General features: G+C 43.6%; 1 protein-coding gene across 1 annotated transcript in view; it reads right to left on the reverse strand.

The window, feature by feature from the left end:
* The window catches only part of STK17A (serine/threonine kinase 17a), a 38,238-nt gene that overhangs the window by 1,885 nt on the left and 17,068 nt on the right, over positions 1 to 19,285 (reverse strand). The window contains exons 3-6 of the mRNA XM_069588210.1: positions 13,460 to 13,604; positions 3,510 to 3,636; positions 389 to 437; positions 127 to 306 (exon numbers count right to left, since the gene is read on the reverse strand). Of these exons, the coding sequence (XP_069444311.1) occupies positions 127 to 306; positions 389 to 437; positions 3,510 to 3,636; positions 13,460 to 13,604 (501 nt within the window). The remainder of the gene's footprint in view (positions 1 to 126; positions 307 to 388; positions 438 to 3,509; positions 3,637 to 13,459; positions 13,605 to 19,285) is intronic.

A 19,285-nucleotide genomic window follows, 5' to 3' on the forward strand; every position in this document is an offset into this window, starting at 1 on the left:
AAGATTTTAATCTGGGTTTATATCTATGTTTTCATGTCTTCATTTTGGGGTTTCAGTTGTTAATCTGCTTTTGTTCAGAGTAGATGGCTCAAAAATTGATAAAGATCAGTATTGACTAGTACTTACTCAGGTTTCTTAACCACAAGTGTCTTGATGAAGTCAACAGCTGACTCAGACACAACATTAAATTCTTCCTCAGAATAACTTAAATTCATCTGTGAGATGTTGAGGAAAGTTTCCTGTTTATCATCGCCCAGGAAAGGCGATATTCCTGTCAGCATGACATATGCTAACACTCCAATGCTCCTAAATCAGAGTGAAGAGGGAAGAAAAATCAGTATCAGATTCATTTCTTAAAACTGATCAATTTTTCATCAATGATTCTTACCACATATCTGTTGCCGTGCTGATAGGATCATAACTGAGAACTTCAGGAGCTAGTAGCAGAAACAAAAGAAAATATTTAGTTTTGTGGAAAAATGTCAAATTTGCTGTTAAGAGATAAAAATTTAAATACTCAAAACTATATGACATTATCAAGGTTTGGGCTGAAATGAAGTAAGTTCACAGTATAAATCAAATTAATATGAATTAGTGTAAAGTCTAACTAGACATTTGTAATTAACTTGCTTAATTCCCTTTTGTACTTCTAACCTCCAATGCTGGATCCTAGCAATTAAAAAAAAAAAACTTGAATACATAAATACTACCATATAAAGTGATGACTTTTACTCCCCCACCCCCTCTGTCTAATCAAGCATCAGCTCTAACAGGTTCCTGCTTTTAAATCTTGCCTTGAGTCTGTAGTACCTCCCCCCAGACCCCTTTTGGACCTGCCTCTGATCTACTCTAAGCCGTGGCTGGAGTGAGCCTTTAAAATGCCCGTAACTCAAAGTTAACAAGGGTAGAAAATACCCTGGGCATCTTCGGATGACATGCATCAGGCACAGAAAACAAGGACAGCTCCGCGGGGTTGAGAAAGCAGTCTGCTTTGCTGCCAGCTAACTAGACCGCTGCCACCCAGACAAGGCAATAGTAGGGCAGCCCCAAGTGTGCGAGTCCACAGGGGAAATTCAGGAAAATCCTCCTTGGAAACTACTCACTGATACATGCCAGTCAACCCAAAGATGATTTCTTTTTCATGAGTATACAGATAGGAAGGCCAGGCTATGCAAAGACGGTTAAGAACTGAATCCATTTAAAAACAGATCAAAGACTTAAAAAACTGGTAATTACAATAAGAAAGGGAATGAAATGTTTCAGGGAAAACCAAAACACTCAAAGTCGCACATGCATTAGTAGCTGGGGTCAAACCTGCCCTCGAATACTACGAGGGGAGGAAGTGGGGCAGGGGGAGGATATGAGGGGGAGAAGTGGGGAGGGCTGATTTCCTCAACTCCTATCTGAAGACGCAAAGCTGAGAAACAGATTATGAATATTACTTAAAAGTTTCAAAAGAAACTGCCAGGAAATTTAAAATCAAATGCATAAAATCCCAATTACTGGGAAAAAGTAAAACAACCAAGAGAGCAGCAGATGGTGGGTAGAGGGGGGAGGAGGTAACATCGGTTACTTTTCTGAGTGTTTCTGATGTGCTCAACACTGACAGAAGACCACCACTGGGCAGATCAATGAGGCAGGACTTGCACAGCCTTGTTTCGTGGACAGAGAGGCGTGTGGCACAAAGCGGCTTGGGTACCGAGGTCACATGGCTCACCAGCGTGGAGCAGAGCACACCAGGGCAAAGGCGGCTCCAACTCCCCTTTAAAGGGCAGGCCAGCGGAAGGCAGGCAGGACAGCCCTCACGTTTCTCTGTACTATATACTGAATCATTTCAGTTTTTCCCAACTGGGCTCATACTGTTTTTTTATAATAAAGTTCTATTTTTTGGAGGGAAAAAAGCTCTTGATAGAAAATTGAGAATTTACCACAGAGCAGAAAACATTGGAAAACAAGCAAACAAAGCCCAAAACTCAGTGCAGTAATTCCTGCTGGTATCTTAGTCCATAGCCCTTCAGTCTGCAGTCATCTGTGTTTCTTCTGCTTTACAAGGCCACCCACTAATTGCTGGCTAACACATCCGGCTACTTGCCCTGAAGCAGCACATTAAGCCACATTCCTAACCCTTACACTGTGGTCATGAGGCGTTATCAGTCAGCATACAGGAAATTAAGTGTTCTAGTCCACCAAAAAAACCCAAAAAACCAATATTTGAATGGTGTTTTCCTGCCTGTGGTATCTTTTATTACTTAGTAAAGAGTCTGCTGTTTCAAATCGCAGGACTTTAGAAAGCAATTTAAAATTTCAAATTATTTTTTGTGCTATTTAAAAAAAAAAAAAAGCCCTATTAGCTTTGTTTTTCTCAACCCTAACTGTGCCCTGGGGCTTCTGGATGCTCTGGAATCCTTTTTCCCTTTCTACATACCACTCTCTTTTCTCATTCTATTTTTTGCCAAGCCTCCAGGTCTTCTAGGAGGAGACTCCCATCCTCTTCACACCTCTGCCTGCAGGCAAACCTTTCCCCCCAGACAGGGCCACAGTATTCTCTCTCATCTTCAGCTCTCACCCGCGGCCACAAAAGCCATCCTCATCCTCCCAGGGCTGCCGTCATCCCAGGCAGCTTCCACAACGACCTGTGGGACCTGACCCCTGGTATAAAGAAGCTGAACTTCCAGAGCTATATCCAAGGGCTTGTCATCACAAAGAACCGTTTCTACTCAGATTTTAAATACAACTGTAATCCCCAGTCACAACCTTTAAATTATTTCACTGCTTTGCTCTTCTATAGAGATCTCTTTTTTAAACCTCATTCAAACCACTAATCCTTCTGTGCGCCACCTTTCTTCTTGTCTATCAAAAAAGGTCCCAGTTTACTTTATCTACCAACCTAGAAGCCATGGTTCATGACCTGAACGGCTCTCTCCTCTTTCCTTCTGCCAGCAGCTTTCAGCTCTGTATCAACATAGCAGAATACCCGGTATTTCCCACACACGTGCAATCACAGGCCTTGCAATGACTTTCACGATGTTTATTACCAACTTGAAGTTCCTAACAGGTCCTTTACTTGTTCAATATCCTTCCACCCTCAGATAACCTGATATCCTATACTGCTAAGTGAAGTGTAAGTCACTCAGTCGTATCTTTGACCCCAGGGGCTGACTATACATTCCACGGAATTCTCCAGGCCAGAACACTGGAGTGGATTGCTGTTCCCTTCTCCAGGGGATCTTCCCAACCCAGGGAATGAACCCAGGTCTCCTTCATTGCAGGTTGATTCTTTACCAGCTGAGCCACAAGGGAAGCCCACTCCACTTAGAATGAAGCACCAATTTGGTACCTTACTCTTTAAAGTTTTTGGTTTTTTAACTCAAAGGAAGGGCTCTCTGACAGCAGAATTCCAACACAGTGGATGGCTGGCCCCACCACTAATCACACCACATGTGAGCTCCTCAGTGAAGGCGACGCCTGTCCCTAAACAGAAGGCACACCCCGCTCTGACAGATACTCACCCACATACTCAGGGGTGCCCATGATCTCTCGGAGTTCTTCGCTCTTCTTCATTATTCTTGAAAGACCAAAATCCACTATCTTAATGTCACCCAGTGGAGATTCACTTGTCAGCAGAATATTCTGAGGCTTAAAAAATGACACCCCCAAATTAATAAATCATGATTGTGTACGAAGAGGAAAAAGAACAGGTAGCCTGTAAAGCATACAGATTTTACCTGTGGAACTGAGAGTGAGAAATTTACCAGTGGACAGTCATTCATTAAACAGCTCTGCTTACAGCACACTTCCTATGTGTATGGCAGGAGGCTTCGTACTGTCTCTTCTCTGATGCTAGCTTCTCCTCAGTACATAAATATGCATCTATTCCTATCTTAAAAACCAAACCACTTATTAAAAGAAAAAACCCTCCCCTATGACACTGAATCTCTTTCTACCCAATCCACTCCCTTCCTCAAAGCTCGGCTGTTGAAAGCAAGGTCACTTCGACCACTTCTCAACCCAGTTGAATCGGGATTTGCCCCCTCAGCTCGGTCTGGTCTCACTAAGGGCACATTATATAGCTGAAGGCCCACTACATCCTGGTGTCCTGCAGGCACTCACCGCTGGACAATCAGAACTTGTGGACATCCTTACAATCCTTCTTGGATATACCCCTCCTTCTATGGATCCCTGTCTATAAATCCTTTTCTTGGGATTTCTTTGTCCTCCTTTTAAGTATTGGTGTTGCTCAAGATCTCTTGCTGACTGACATCCTCCTGACACTCTGCATTCTATTTCTGAGCAATTTTATCTACCAGCGAAACTTCAGTCCTCTCCAGACTCACAGCACCAATTAAAATCAGATCTTTTCAGCTGGCTGAAGTGTGCCACACCTCCGGGTTCTGCCTCGGGGCAAGGCCTTCAATGCAGAAAACACTTCTGGTTACAGATTCCTGTCTCAATGCCCAAGTCAAACAGCGGGAATCATCATAAAATTCTGTCTCCATTTTCTACCACTGTCAGATCGAATGAAGCCACCAGTCACGCTCATTCTAGTTCCTAGACCTCAGCATCTCCTCCACTTAAAGTCTGGGATTTCATTATTTCCTACTTGGACACAACCCTGCATCTCTAGTTTTCCCTACCTTCAGCCCATCCTTTTCATACAATAATCTTCCTATAATGCAAGTCTGATCACGATATTCTCCCTGTTGTCCAGCTGCTGTTCTTCAGCAACACACAAAACTCCAAAGGAGTGGGGGTAGGGGGTGGATGCACATGGTGATGGTGAGCACTACCCAAATCCACAGGATCCATAAGCTTCATATTCCTGGAGCCATTTTCACTCATTTGAAGACGACACTTCGGTGTGAAAAGTGAAGCAGATATATTATGGACCAGAATGTAAGATTCATCAGAATTTTTTTAAATAAAGCATGAGATGTGAAAGAGTTTATATTTGCTTCATAAAGGGTCTGCATTTACTGTCTTTCATTACTAAGAATATTTCCAAAGATAAATTGAGAAGCATGCATACCTAGTCATGTCTGACTCTTGGCGACCCCATGGGCTGTACCTGCCAGGCTCCTCTGTCCGCGGGATTCTCCAGGCAAGAATAATGGAGTGAGTTGCCCCCCACCTTCCAGGGGCTTCTGTGGGGAATCTGTTCCCAATAGATCGGGCTGTAGTCCCCTAAACAACACACATGGTACACACCTCTGGCCTCACCTCTGCTTGGGAAGCCCCTTTCTGCACTGCCTGACAAATTTATCCTCGCCTCTCACTCCAGGCACAGTGCGTGGGTCTCCTCTGCAAAGGCTTATACAAGGCAAACTGCTCTACAGTAATTTCCTATTTCCCCCGTCACACATGTGCTCTCGAGGGCGGTACTGATGGTCATCCGCCTTCCCTTCCACTCACACCTGGCTGCTCCATCCGACTTCCATCTTCTCGTCTGCGGCCCGGGTCACTAGAGGGCTGCGTACCGTCTCAGTGGCACCCGACACTACTGCTCCTTCCCTGTTTGTGAACTCCTTTTCTCCTGGCTCTCCTCCCAACTCTTGGCTGCTGCCATCTCCTCTGTGGTTGGTCTCCCGTTAGCCGCCTGCTAATCGCCGGGTCCCCAGAGCCTGACCTGGCGGCGCCTTCGTCCCGTCACCCCACTCCCGCCACACAGCGCCCACCCGCATCACAGGCAGAACTGTCACCGGCGGCTCAGGAGTCACCATCCTCATCTCTGGCTCAGATCTCTTCACCCAACTCCTACCTAACCTCTCCCCTCTGATGTCTCAGGGGCACCTCAAATTCTGCAAGCTCCAATCAGACCCACCCCTATTTTCCTCCCAAGTCAGACTCTCCTACCCCTCTGTGGGCATCTCAGTTGATGCTCTTCGCAGCCGCCAGGACACAACACTGAGAAGCATCTCCGTCTTTCCTCCCTCCCCCTGCTCTGCCTTCTAGCTATTCTGTCACCATATTCTACTGACTTTAAATCCTAGATGCAGGCATGTCCAGACTTTGTCTTCTCTCCCACCACAGGTTGTTAACTCCAGCTACCATCACTGTTTGCTTAGTTGCAACAGAAAACGGCCTGGACTGCAGCCAGCAGGGTCCTTGTCCTCTGTGCCATGCCTACACCCTTTCAGCAGCTATCCCCAGCTCCTACAATAACCTCCCCACTACTCACTGGGGTCCAGAAGCCCCTGGCAGGGCGAGCTCCGACCCGGCTCCCCAGACTCCTCACGCATCTGCTTCCCGTGATCAGGCAAAGTCAGGCTCTGGGACACTGCCAGCCCCTCACACCTGCGCCTGCTCTCTCTCACAACAGCATCTCTGCACACCGCCCGTCCTCCACCTAGAGCACTCTTCTTGTTCTGCTTTGCCTCCTGTCAACTTGGTGAGAGGACCTAGCGCGGGAGGGAAGCAGCGTCGTGAAGGGCTGTGCTGCGACACAGGAAGCTGAGGTCAGATGGGCCCTCTCTTTAAAAGGGGTCGTAGGGCTTCTCTGGCAGGCCAGTGGTTAAGACTCCGTGTTTCCAATGCAAGCGGTGCAGGTTTGAGCCCTGGTCAGAGAACTAAGATCCCATGGCCAAAAAAAAAACTCTTAAAAGGCATTTAAAAACAAACAACAACAACAACAATTTAAGGAAAAGGTATCTTACTGTTGACTCAACCATCCTGCCTACCCTTCTCTACTATGAAAGTGCTTTAGGTCTATCACAGTTTGGATTCAGAAGTGATGAGTGGGAAGAGTCTACAGCTTGGTGGCATCTGTAGACTACAGCTTGGTAGTCTACAGCTTGGTGGCATCACCAGGCTCAGGGCCCCACCCTCGGCAGACAGGCACTGGTACTGACTGAGTAAATGAAAAGAACAAAGGGAACTCTACAAAAAAGCCCTGAGAGGGTCTCTACTTTGTGTCAGGACAGGTGGTAACATGACTATGAGCAATAAGCCCTTACTGTCCTGAGTTCATAATCAGAAGAGAAACAGATGGGCCTGTCAGGCTCAACTGACTCTGCTGTGCTTCATTAAGTACTGCAGTCCACAAAGCGTATGGGCACTAAACGAGCAAGAGGAAGGGACTCTACCTTGGAAAGTTCCAGAGGAGGCCAGGGAGCAGACCCTGAAGGGGAAAAAGGACTTCACCATTGACTCAGCCAAGTTTCATGGACTGCCTAGTGAGCTGTGACCAGGGGAAATGGAAGAAAACAAGATGTGTTCCCCGTTCCAACAGGGTCAAATAAGCACCAACAGACAGTACAACTCCAGGTAATTTTTAGCTCTACAGAGAACCCAGAGTGGGTAAAGGGTGACAGCATGCCTCGCAAGTATGTTTGAGTATGGATGCTATTTCTAGGACAGTCAGGGAAGGCTTCCTGGAGGAAGCAGTATTTGAAGGGACACAAATGTTAAGGAGGAGCCAGTCATGGTGGAGCATCTCGGGGTTGGGGGAGGCAAAAGGAAGAACTGCAAGCTGCAGACAAACACAGAGGTGACAGGCAAGTATGAGGCTGGCAGGAAATGGAGTCGGGGGGAGGACCTGCAGGGCTCTGCGGGCCATTCGGAAGCACCTGGCAGGAGGCAGAGGGAGGGGAGGGACAAGAGGGCATCCAGGGAAGACAGACCACAGGCCCAAGGGCAACAGGGAGCCATCCCACAGCACGGTGTGTGCAGCAGCTGCCAGATGCACGCCTGCGGCTGGGAACAGCCTTCTAAAACATGTGCCTTTGGCCTGTTTTTAAAGGCCCCCAGAGGGAGAGATGGAGAAGGCAATGGCACCCCACTCCAGTACTCTTGCCTGGAAAATCCCACGGACGGAGGAGCCTGCTAGGCTGCAGTCCATGGGGTCGTGAAGAGTCGGACACGACTTAGCGACTTCCCTTTCACTTTTCACTTTCATGCATTGGAGAAGGAAATGGCAACCCACTCCAGTGTTCTTGCCTGGAGAATCCCAGGGACGGGGGAGCCTGGTGAGCTGCCATCTATGCGGTCACACAGAGTCGGACACGACTGAAGCGACTTAGCAGCAACAGCAGCAGAGGGAGAGAGACTGAGGCAGTGTGATGGAACAAGGAATGAAAGAAAAGAGAAGACATCTCACACGTTAGAGGCAAAATGCACAGGCCACTGGAGTGATGACAGGCAGGAACATGAAGAGGGAGCTCCTGTCATTCGCGGACTGATCCGCCAGGTCCACAGACAGGACCGTCTCTTCAGTTTTCTCAGGACCACCCAGGATAGCTGGAAAGCCAATTTGGAGAGAGAGCAAGGCCGAGGACAGGGCTTTGGGGCCAAGAGCACACGGGAAAGATTAGTGAAGTCGCTCAGTCGTGTCCGACTCTTTGCGACCCCATGGACTGTAGCCTATCAGGCTTCTCTGTCCATGGGATTTTCCAGGCAAGAGTGCTGGAGTGAACTGCCATTTCCTTCTCCAGGGGATCTTCCCGACCCAGGAATCGAACCCGCGTCTCCCGCATTGCAGGCAGACGCTTTACCGTCTGAACCAGCAGGGAAAGATTAAGCATGACACAAACAAGAGGAAGTGTGTATGTGGCCTGGATGAAGGCTTGCTGATAACTACGTTTAGGGGACACAACGAGAATCAAGGAGGAGGAGAAGCTGGTCAGAGTGAGAATCCAGGTGTAACATCAGAGGAGGGGAGCCATGAAGAATCGCTCCATCAAACAGGACAAAAGGAAGAACGAGGACCATGAAGGAACTCGGAGAAGGTAACTTTCAGTAAAGTTGTGGAAGAAAAAACTAGCTTACAGTAGGCGGAAAAATGAATGGAGAGGCTAAGAGATACAGGACCGGTTGTTTTGGCTTAAACATCTCCTGATCCCCTTGAAACCAGGGCTGTCCTGTTACAGAAAGGTCATATGAATCCCAGAACACAGCTTAAAATTACCTAGCACCCATATTACAAAAAGTAAAATGAAACGGGTGAAATTAAATATATTCATTTAACTCAATTTATCTAAAAGTTCATACCTTCAACAGGTAACTAATATGCAAAATTACTGAAATATTTTACTTTTTTTCACGCCAAGTCTCAGAGCTCTGGTATGGACTTCACACTTGGAGCCCATTTCAGCTCGGCACCACGCAGCTAGTGGCACTGGATTGATGGTGCAGCCATAAACTCCTTAAGAGGGGGACAAAGATTCAAATGACACCCCAAGAAATGTAAGAGAATTCTGAGTGTCTCTTACTCAATGTGCTAATTATTACCACTATGCAATAGAAGAACTAAGGCTTTTCTGCCTATAGTGAAAAAACCGTACCGTGACCAGTATTATCTCTAATTTTGTATAAAAACCTGTTTTGTTTTTTAAATTACAAAAAGTTTGGCTACAGTAAACACCTGAAACTGAATAAAATACTAAAACAACCAATTGCTGTCACTACAGAAGTCTCCATTGCAGAGGCATGCTCGACAGTTATAAATACCCAAACCTGGTAAAGCACTCTCCTGCCCCCAAAGATTGAGAAGCTTAACTGACCAGTGTTAGAATCAATTTCTCTTTTCAGTGAGGTTTTGGTAACATAAACCTCCTTATAAAGCCACGTGCTCTTTGTTACTTAGCTTCTAGCTAATTTTTCAGGGAAAAAAGTCCTATTCAGCACTGTGATTGTAAGTTCCCAACTTCTCAAAGCAACTGTAATTTTATTACAATAAAGAAATACTAGTTACAATCAAATGTCATTTTTCAGGCAAATTAGATGAGAGGCATTTGGCTCTGAATATACGTTCATCACTGCGCATGCTTCACCCTTCCCAGTGCACCAAAAACGCCGAGAGAAGTACTGCTAATCACTGGATCTGAAGGGTCACTTGTGATTAATAAGACATGCTCATTCTGGGGATGTCTGTAAATGCCATTTATTCCCTTAAATGTTTTTCCCTTATATTTGGTTTACCCTTTATATTCCCTGGGAAATGCTTTCTTTAGTTGTTATTCAAAAGCTTGCTGGTCGAGTGGTAATGCAGTAAATTCTGTGTTTGTGTGACCAAATTATTAGAATGTAACTGTAGTAGTTGAAATCCAGGCTTAGTCACAAGTGTCCATGATCTGCCAAAGTCAGAGACCTTAAACCCTTGAAAGAGATTTCTAGAGAAAACACACATCTCATAATAAAATCACAGCCATTTCATGGAATTTCAGAGTTATGTTTTTTTGTGTCCTCTCGACCAACTGTGCCCGGGTTTGACCACCAGTACATTTTTAAAGTAGAACTTACTCCTCTAAATAAAAGACTATAGTCTCCATCAGTCTCTGATGGAGAAATAAATCCACTTCCATAAGTGAAAATAAGTGCTAAAAACAAAGATAAGAAACTTAAAATTCACAGCTCAGGCAGTCCTCCTTTTTGTAGAATCCAGTTCACCATCAAGGCTGTGGCTCACAACACTTAATTCTAATTTAAGATGCATGCATCCCAAGTAGAAAGAAAGAAGGTCCACTGAGGGGTAATGGGGGTGGAATACACAGGAAACATACACACCATCCTCAGACAACGGGAATAGAGACATCTTCCCCAAATCTTATTTCTCAGCTTCGAGGAGGAATCCTTTTCTTTACCTGGGTATCTTCACCTCTGCACATCATCTATTTATCATTTACTGAGAGTCACCACTGGATAAGACCATTGTAAAGTTGAGGCTAATCTGCTCAATAAAGTTTAAGGTACCATGGACAAAATTTTGAGCAACATTTTATCAGGCAATGAAAGTCTAAGTTAAATTGACTTTTTATGCACTAAAACCCAGGTCAAATACAGAAACAGGTTAATAATCCTGCCCAAATAAATTGGAGGAACTGTTTATTTAAATCTCAACTGGAAAAGTTCCAGCTTCCAATGCCGAGGCTGCTCCTCTCCTTCCCATCATACACGTGGCAGTGGGGGAAGGTTTAATGACTGAACGCCTAGTACAGAACGGTGAAAGGTCTGACCAGTATAAGACCACTGGAACACAAACAGCCTTGGTTATCTTTTGACTTTTGTTTTTTGGAAATATGTGGGATCTCAGTGCCCCAACCAAGGATCGAGCCTCGAGCCTGCGTCCCCTGTATTGGACCACCAGGGAAGCCCCAACCTTGGGTTTTAAGACTGATATTTGTGCACCTTTTGGTCAGTCCTCCTCCTGGCTGATGTAAAAGCAGGCCACTATGCCCAGGACCAGCTCACATTACTGAGATGATTTTGAGACTTGAGCTTTGTCCTGACTCTGAACATTTTCGTAATCCTTGAAATACCTCAAACATTTTCATTATATTAGTCGTGCTGATCTGTGATCAATAACCTTGGCACTGGGAAAGACAGTGAAACTTTCTTTATTGAGATATTCACTTTACTGTGGTGTCTGGAAGCAAACCTGCGACTTCTCCGAGGCCTGCCTGCATCTGGCTGAGGGTCTTCAGTGAATCAGTCAGTCTTTGCGCAAACTGACTGCCCGGGTTCTTACTTACTGAAGAGTGTATTTCCCATTCTTGCAATTGTCTTTTCACAGGGGCAACTCTAATAGCTGCCTAACTAACTTCTGCCTCTGGGACAAGAATTGCCCATTTTCATCATCACAGGGAATATAAAAATGGTCTAATGACTCAAAGTTACCATATATATTGGGGTTATCGTTTTTAACAGAGCTTCCCAGGTGGCGCAAGTGGTAAAGCACCCGCCTGCCAATGCAGGAGACGTAAGAGATGAGGGTTTGATCCCTGTGTCAGGAAGAAGGGGATGGCAACCCACTCCAGTATTCTTGCCTGGAGAATCCCATGGACAGAGGAGCCTGGCGGGCTACAGTCGTGGGGTTACAAAGAGTCCGATGTGACTGAAGTAACTTAGCACACACCTAATATACATTTAGCTCTGTAGCTTAGTCTTTCAAGCTCTTAGCAATTAACTGAGAGTCAACATTATAAACACACTGTCACTGGTCAGATGGCTGTTAAAAGGACAGTAGACACTCTTTGTCCAAACTCAAAAGGGTCATGCAAGCCAACTTGGGAATGACCTTTTGGTAGAAATCATTTCCGTCTGCATGGCTGCCTTTCCAACCCCACCTCTGACCTTTCCCTCCACAGTTCACTAACAGCCGAGCTAGACTACGTGTGTGAGGAGCAAGAGGGCAGGAGAGAGGCTGAGAACCCTCCGGGCCACCTTGTCTTCAAGCTCCTCTGGGTCTGGGAAACATGGAAGAGTCCTGTTTCCAACATCAAAGGCCCATCATCAAAGCCTCTATTAAATCTGGGAAGTACTTTACACCGAGTATACTGGGGAGAAAGGAACACAATTTATACTGAGTGTATTGGGGAGAAAGGGATGTAATTTCCTTGTGTAAATACACAGTCAAACCTGGTAGTCAAGAACTTAATATTCACCCTTGACTGCTTTCAAGTAACATCAAAGATGCATGACACACGGTGTCGGCAACCTGTCTGACTCGCTACTTAATTAGTTTCTAGTCTGGATAATGTCACAGGTGGAGCTGTCATAAATTGAGAGCTCATTTCCTAAAGGTGTGATATTATTTAAATTGGGGTTCAGTTCGTGGAGGTCCTTTCTACATCATAAAACTAGCAAAATGTCATAAAATTAAATGTATGCTTTTACAAAGTTGAGTGTGTAAAACCAAACATGAGAGAAGGCTCAGCACAAACACGACTTTGGGGAATTTTTTTTGCACGTCTGATACTGAGGCTTCTTAAAAGTCTGAGTTCACTGAAGGCGGGACTGCAAAGACCATCCCTTCATGGCAAGTGTTCCCTCGGGAAGCACGGGTGGCTATGTCTTGCAGCAAGGATTTTTGAATTTCTAATGCATATGATACATTCAAGGGAAAAAACAAGAGCTCCAGCTGCCTGATGCATGCTCTCAGGGTTTCACCAGGTGATCTCTAAGGCCACTGCAGCATCAGCCTCCTGGGACTACACGTGAGCGCACACGTGTCCACAACTGCCTTCAAAAACTGTCCCCCAAGCGCTCCCACGGTCTCCTGCGGTGTGACCGCCCACTTTTGACACTCCCGCAGTACGGCGCGTGTACAGCATCGTGTGTAAGGCGTCAGGGCGTGCAATCCAGCAGCAATTGTGGGTGGCGCCTGGATCCCCAGGATTGGCATGACCAGGAAGTCCACAAAGAGTCAGACATGACTGAGCAACTACACCACCACCAGCAGCATTTCAAGCCCTGTCTCCACCAGAAGCCTGCACCCACCCAGAAATATTGCTGAAGCTCCATTTCTAGGGCAACATGTCACTATTTATCTTCCCAGGTACACACGTGTGCATTCTCTCCCTGAAAAACTGGCTAGAGGATAAGAATAAAGATTCAACTCTTACTTCCTTGTAACCCAATGACACACACAGACCTGACAAATGTTTGAATAAATCACTGCGAAACATTTCACATCTGGGGTGTGATTCTCCAGCAACCTTAAAACAGGAAAGTGATTCAGTTTCTTTACCTTCAAATCAAGATGAACGACATCATGAGCGTGTAAGAAGCAAACACCTTCTAAAATCTGCCTCATGAGTCTCTGAACATCTTTTTCCGTGAAGGCTTCATCTCTGTCTGCAACACATTGGTCAAAGATTTCACCTCCAGCCGCACTAGGAAAGAGAAGAAGCACAATTTAAGTAAAGAGGAAAAGGACTCATTGAAAATAGTTAAGTCGTTTTGTTTCTAATGTTTATACACATTAGGAATTCTTATTTAGATAGACTATTAATTTGAATGTGTGTACACTTTTGTCTATTTACATGCTGAAATCCACTTTTTAAAATAAAAAGTAAAATCTTTAATACGAGCTCATTTAGCATTTCCAAAGCTAAATAAGAACAGCTAATTAAGAACTTTAAGAACTAAACCTAAGTGGTAAAATATATTAACAAAGTTTCAAGTAAAAAATATTTCAAGAATTTTTGGTTACAGAATACATAAAAACATTATTTTTGCAAAAAATGCAAATAATGAAAATAAGGCAAATAACCTCCATGACAACCCATTCCCCAATCCAAGAGCCACACTTAGAGGTAAGCTCTTAGCACTTGGGCATGCTCCATCCTTCCAGTTTTGTTTTTAAAAACCACACTTAAAATGCATACAAGAATATTAGTTTCGTGGATTTTTAAAGAACACATAAGTGTTAACATAGGACATTCTACTGATTCTGTACTACTACTTTTTTAAAATTAAACATGGCTTATGTGTTTTTTCCATGATGGTTTTTTTATCTATCTACCTCATGATTTTTCATTCCTGCAACCTTGTGAATAGATAAACCATAGTTTATATATGAAACATCCCAAAAAGCAAATTTATAGAGAAAGAGAGCACAGTAAGTAGCTGCTTGGGCAGGGGGTGTAATGTGCATAAGGATGTTACTGAAAGCATACAAATGTTTCAAAACGGGTTTATTGTGATGGTTGTACAACTTGGTAAACTTACTAAAACCCACTGAATTACACACTTGAAACCTGTGAATTATATACTATGTAAAGTACGCCTCAATAAAATAATTTTTAAAACCTCATAATTTACTTAGCTATTGCCCTTTGAAGGACATGGGTTTTAGGGTTTTTTTTTTTTTGGTCTAATTATTCATGATTACAGACAACGTCATGATGAGAAGGTGCATGAATGTTCTGGTCTGCTCCTGTGCCTGCAGTCTTCACCTTAGGTACTGGGAGGAAAGTGCTGGAGTGAAGGGACTGTGCTTCTGAAACTTCGGTAGCTATGCCTTAGGCTCACAAAAGAGCAGAAGGGACTTCTAGTTTCTTCCACCCTCTGGCCAAAGCAACTCACTTTCTGTTTTTTCCCTCTGAATAATTTTGCTAATAAAAAAAATCATTTATAATTTTTCCCTTCCTTTCAGCAGAAGTTCCATATTTAAACAATTTTTCCTTACCATAAATGACAACTCATGTCATACTTCAAATTTTCCTGTGTTAAAAAAAAAAAAAAAAAAAGACTGGGTTGCTTCCATGAAGTTGCTATAGAACTAATGTGAAATATATAACACCAGGCAGCCATGCTTCTGTCAAACAAAAGCTGCTCATTCATTTCCTTTTCATAAGGTAACTTAGTTTTTTTCTTTCTTTTTTGTTAGGGCAACCTATTCTCCAAATTGTGTCTAGATAAGGAAACAAAAAATTTCAACAAAAATCATATAAGAACCTATTTAAGTTTAGTTAAAGAACTGCAGGTGATAAGAGTGAAAGAAAATAATTCACTGATTGGTTTAGATTTTCATTTTGGTTAAACCTATACAACTGACTCTTTTGTTAGATTTTAATTACAGTATGAGAAAACCATATGTGAAAGCATCAAAACAATTTTTATGTAATTAACTGTAAAATGGCCATGACATATTCAGGCAAAGTTAAAAGTACTATTTAATTTGAAAGAAAGGAAATAGTGAGCATTTACAGCCAAAAAAAAAAAGTAACTTCATGACAGCCTGACAGTGCTGTCTGCTGTGAACAGGGAGATAAGATGAGCTGAGCCCACTCAGTCCCCAGCAGCTACAGATGCACCAGGGCGCGATGTGCAGTCAGGGCACAGACTCTCTGCACATACAGGCTACAATCTGCAGAGTACACTCAGGATGGCCTATGCTTCTCAGCGGAGACAGAGAACTGTCTTTTGGTTGCCAGAAAGTTTTTCAACCTCAATTTTCTGTCCTCTGGGCCCCTCAGCTCAACTCTACCAGCCACAATAAAACTGAACAGAGCTTGATTTACATAAATTCAAGGATCTCTTTACCTAAGATTAAGAACAATTTATTGTTAGTCTTCTCCACTAGCTATTCACTCATCCTTGCTTTAACAAAAGGGTTTCTTCTGTTTTCCCAAACACAAGATATGAAGGGCAAAATTAGTTTTCTAAAAATTCTGAAGGCTATATTGGGTTGGCCGGTGGGTTTTGCCACAAGATCTTATGGGGAAAAAGGGAAAACAAAAACAACAACAACAAAAAAGACTTGAAAGAACTTTTTGGCCAATCCAACACTTCAAACAGAGACTACTGTAAAGAAGCTATATAAGCCAGCCTTCAGTGATCAGTATGGCTTACGTACCCCTCTAGGTACAATGTACAATCACTGAGTCATTTTACCCTGTTTATATTTAAGCCTGACCCATTAACCAACTGTCATTTTAACTAATGGAACCAAGTCAAGTTTTACTATGGAACAACCTGAGATGGTGAAAGCATCTGTCGAGTGTGGCAACAGAAAATACAAAAATAGGAACAACTGCTTTGCACAAAGCACCTTCATTCACACAGAAGCTGGAACAGCAGGAAGAATTTTGCTGGGCCCACCTTTCACTACAGCAAAATTTTCAGTTTTATTGAAGTACTCTGCTCTTGCCTGGAAAATCCCATGGAGGGAGGAGTCTGGCAGGCTGCAGTCCATGGGGTCTCGAAGAGTCAGACACGACTGAGCGACTTCCCTTTCACTTTTCACTTGCATGCATTGGAGAAGGAAATGGCAACCCACTCCAGTGTTCTTGCCTGGAGAATCCCAGGGACGGGAGAGCCTGGTGGGCTGCCGTCTATGGGGTCGCACAGAGTCGGACACGACTGAAGTGACTTAGCTTAGCTTAGTAGTGCTTATTTTCCATGACTTTAAATTATTCAGAAACTAAGTTTAATTCATATAACTTTTTATCCAAATATTTTTCACAGAATGATTAACAAGGAGTTTTCAAAAAATTTTACTAAAACTTTTTATAGAAAACATTAAGAACTATGAGTTTCAACTTTCTAGTGGTTCTCAGAAAATTATAAGTATCTCTTTGTTTACATTATTCAGAGTCATATAAATGATGTTTAGAAGGTAAGAGTAACCCAGTTCCCCTGGCGGCCTACACCTTAGTGAGCTCATAGCTCCCAACCTCACAGCAAACACTCCTTTTTCTATCTAAACTAGCATTTCCATTTCTATCCTGCTTAGAGGCCCAGTATGCATCTTTACTCCCTCACTATTCAAATTTAACAAATGTCATTCAAATATATTAGAGGCCCTGTGCTATGTGCTAGGGATAAAGACATAAATTATGAAAAAGCATGTATGAGATTTCTTGTACTAGCGGGGAAGAAAAAAAAGAAAGATATTTTTAAGAATATGGAAGATCCCCTGGAGGAAGAAATGACAACCTACTCCAGTATTCTTGCCTGGGAAGTCCCATGAACAGAGCAGCCTGGGGGGCTACAGTCCATGGGGTTACAAAGAGTTGGATACAACTTATAGACTAAAACAACAAATGCATAAATATATATAGGTATGAAATCACACATCAAGTTATTGATAATTTAGCAAGTGAGAAATTAATTGGAAGGAAAAAAATATTAGAAAGATGATACTTATCCTGAGTCTTTAGGAATGAACAGGAATCTACTAGATGAAATGGCCAAGAGTGAGGGGACTTCCCTGGTGATCCAGTGGTTGAGACCTCCCTTTCCAATGCAGGGGATGTGGGTTGGATCCCTGGTTGGGGAGCCAACATCCCATATGTCTCAACACCAAAAACCCAAAACTTAAAACAGAAGCAATACTGCAACAACTCAATAAAGACTCAAAACAAACAAACAAACAAACAAACCAAACCCCAAAGAGTCCATACTAGGAAGCGTGGACACGTATAAGGGTGGTGCGAAAATACAGGATCTACTCCAGAAGGATAAGTAGCTACTTCCCCTTGCAGCCAAATGCTATGGAACTTGCCCTCTAGCCATAAACAATGAGCCAAGTATATGAATCAACTATTTTCAGACATAAGAACAACAGGCAGTTAAGTCCATTATCCCTGAGGTGGGGGCACAAACAAGCTGAGCTCTATGCTAAGTTTACAGCTCAGTTGGTAGAGAATCCGCCTGCAATGTGGGAGACCTGGATTGGGAAGATCCCCTGGAGAAGGGATAGGCTACCCACTCTAGTATTCTGGCCTAGAGAATTCTATGGACTGTATAGTCCATGGGGTCACAAAGAGTTGGACACGACTGAGCTACTTTCATTTCACTTCCTACTTGCAGGTAATCTATGGAATGTGGTACAGGGAAAGGGAGGAACTCAAGCAGAATATGGCAGGCAGCCTTGCTAAACTGAGAAGGTAGGGAGTTGGGCAAGGCTAAGGCAGCTGGATCTCATAAGCAGAGCACCAGGGAGGAGGGTTCTACACAGAGAGAGATCTGTAGACATCTATTCAGTCATATCCCAGAGTCTTAGATAAGATACTTGTATGCACATTCACTGGGTAAAACTGTGAGGTCAGGCAAAAAACTGCCAGGAAATCATAAGCTGAACAATTCTTAGCATTCACACAGGATATTTGAATGTTGCCCATTTTGAGTAGAAAAACCATGCCAAGCACCTGGGCATTCAGCAGACCCCCCAGGATGCCATATTATAGTCTTCTTAAAGGCTAAAGTACTCCTAGACCTGCACTAATAAGGCTGATCCACAAGTAATTTAACTGCCTGCCAAAATAAACACCACCATTCTTTTAGTGGAAGATCATAAAATCCACCCAAGCACTATGCCATTCTAAACGTTTGGCATCCTTCCAAAAATTACTAGACATCTGAAAATGCCACAACTTACAACTAGCAGGAAAATAAAAACAGATCCAGAGATGATGGAATTGCTAGGTAAGGACTTTAAAACAGGTATTATAAATACACCCAGGGATTTAAGGTAAAATATGAACATAACAAAGAGACAGAAAGTATGAAAAGAACCAAATGGAACTGCTAGAGATTTAAACAAAAACAAAAACACTTCTAGTGATTTCACCCGGCTTTAGAGAAGATCAGACCCTACAGAAGAACCAGCAAATCTGGAGACAGAAATGGAAGCCATCCATCTAAAGTATGGGTGGTGGGGTGGAGAAAATAATAAACGAGGCCTAGGGATCTGAGTTATGAGAAACCTAGACAGAATATTAAAGAGCATTACTTTGCAGACAAAGGTCTATATAGTCAAAGCTATGGTTTTTCCAGTAGTCATGTGCAGATGTGAGAGTTGGACCACAAAGAACGCTGAGCACCAAGGAATTGATGCTTTCGAACTGTGGTGCTGCAGAAGACTCTTGGGAGTCCCTTGGACTGCAAGGAGATCAACCCAGTCAATCCTAAAGGAAATCAATAAAAAAGGGATTTGAGTGACAATATGGAAGTTTGTGCTTAGTCACTCAGTCGTGTCTGCCTCTTTGCGACCTCCCATGGACTGTAGCCTGCCAGGTACCTCTGTCCATGGGGCTTCTCCAGGCAGGAATACTGGAGTGTGGTG

Source organism: Ovis canadensis, chromosome 4 (assembly GCF_042477335.2).
Source record: "Ovis canadensis isolate MfBH-ARS-UI-01 breed Bighorn chromosome 4, ARS-UI_OviCan_v2, whole genome shotgun sequence".
In the NCBI taxonomy this organism is placed as follows: domain Eukaryota; kingdom Metazoa; phylum Chordata; class Mammalia; order Artiodactyla; family Bovidae; genus Ovis; species Ovis canadensis.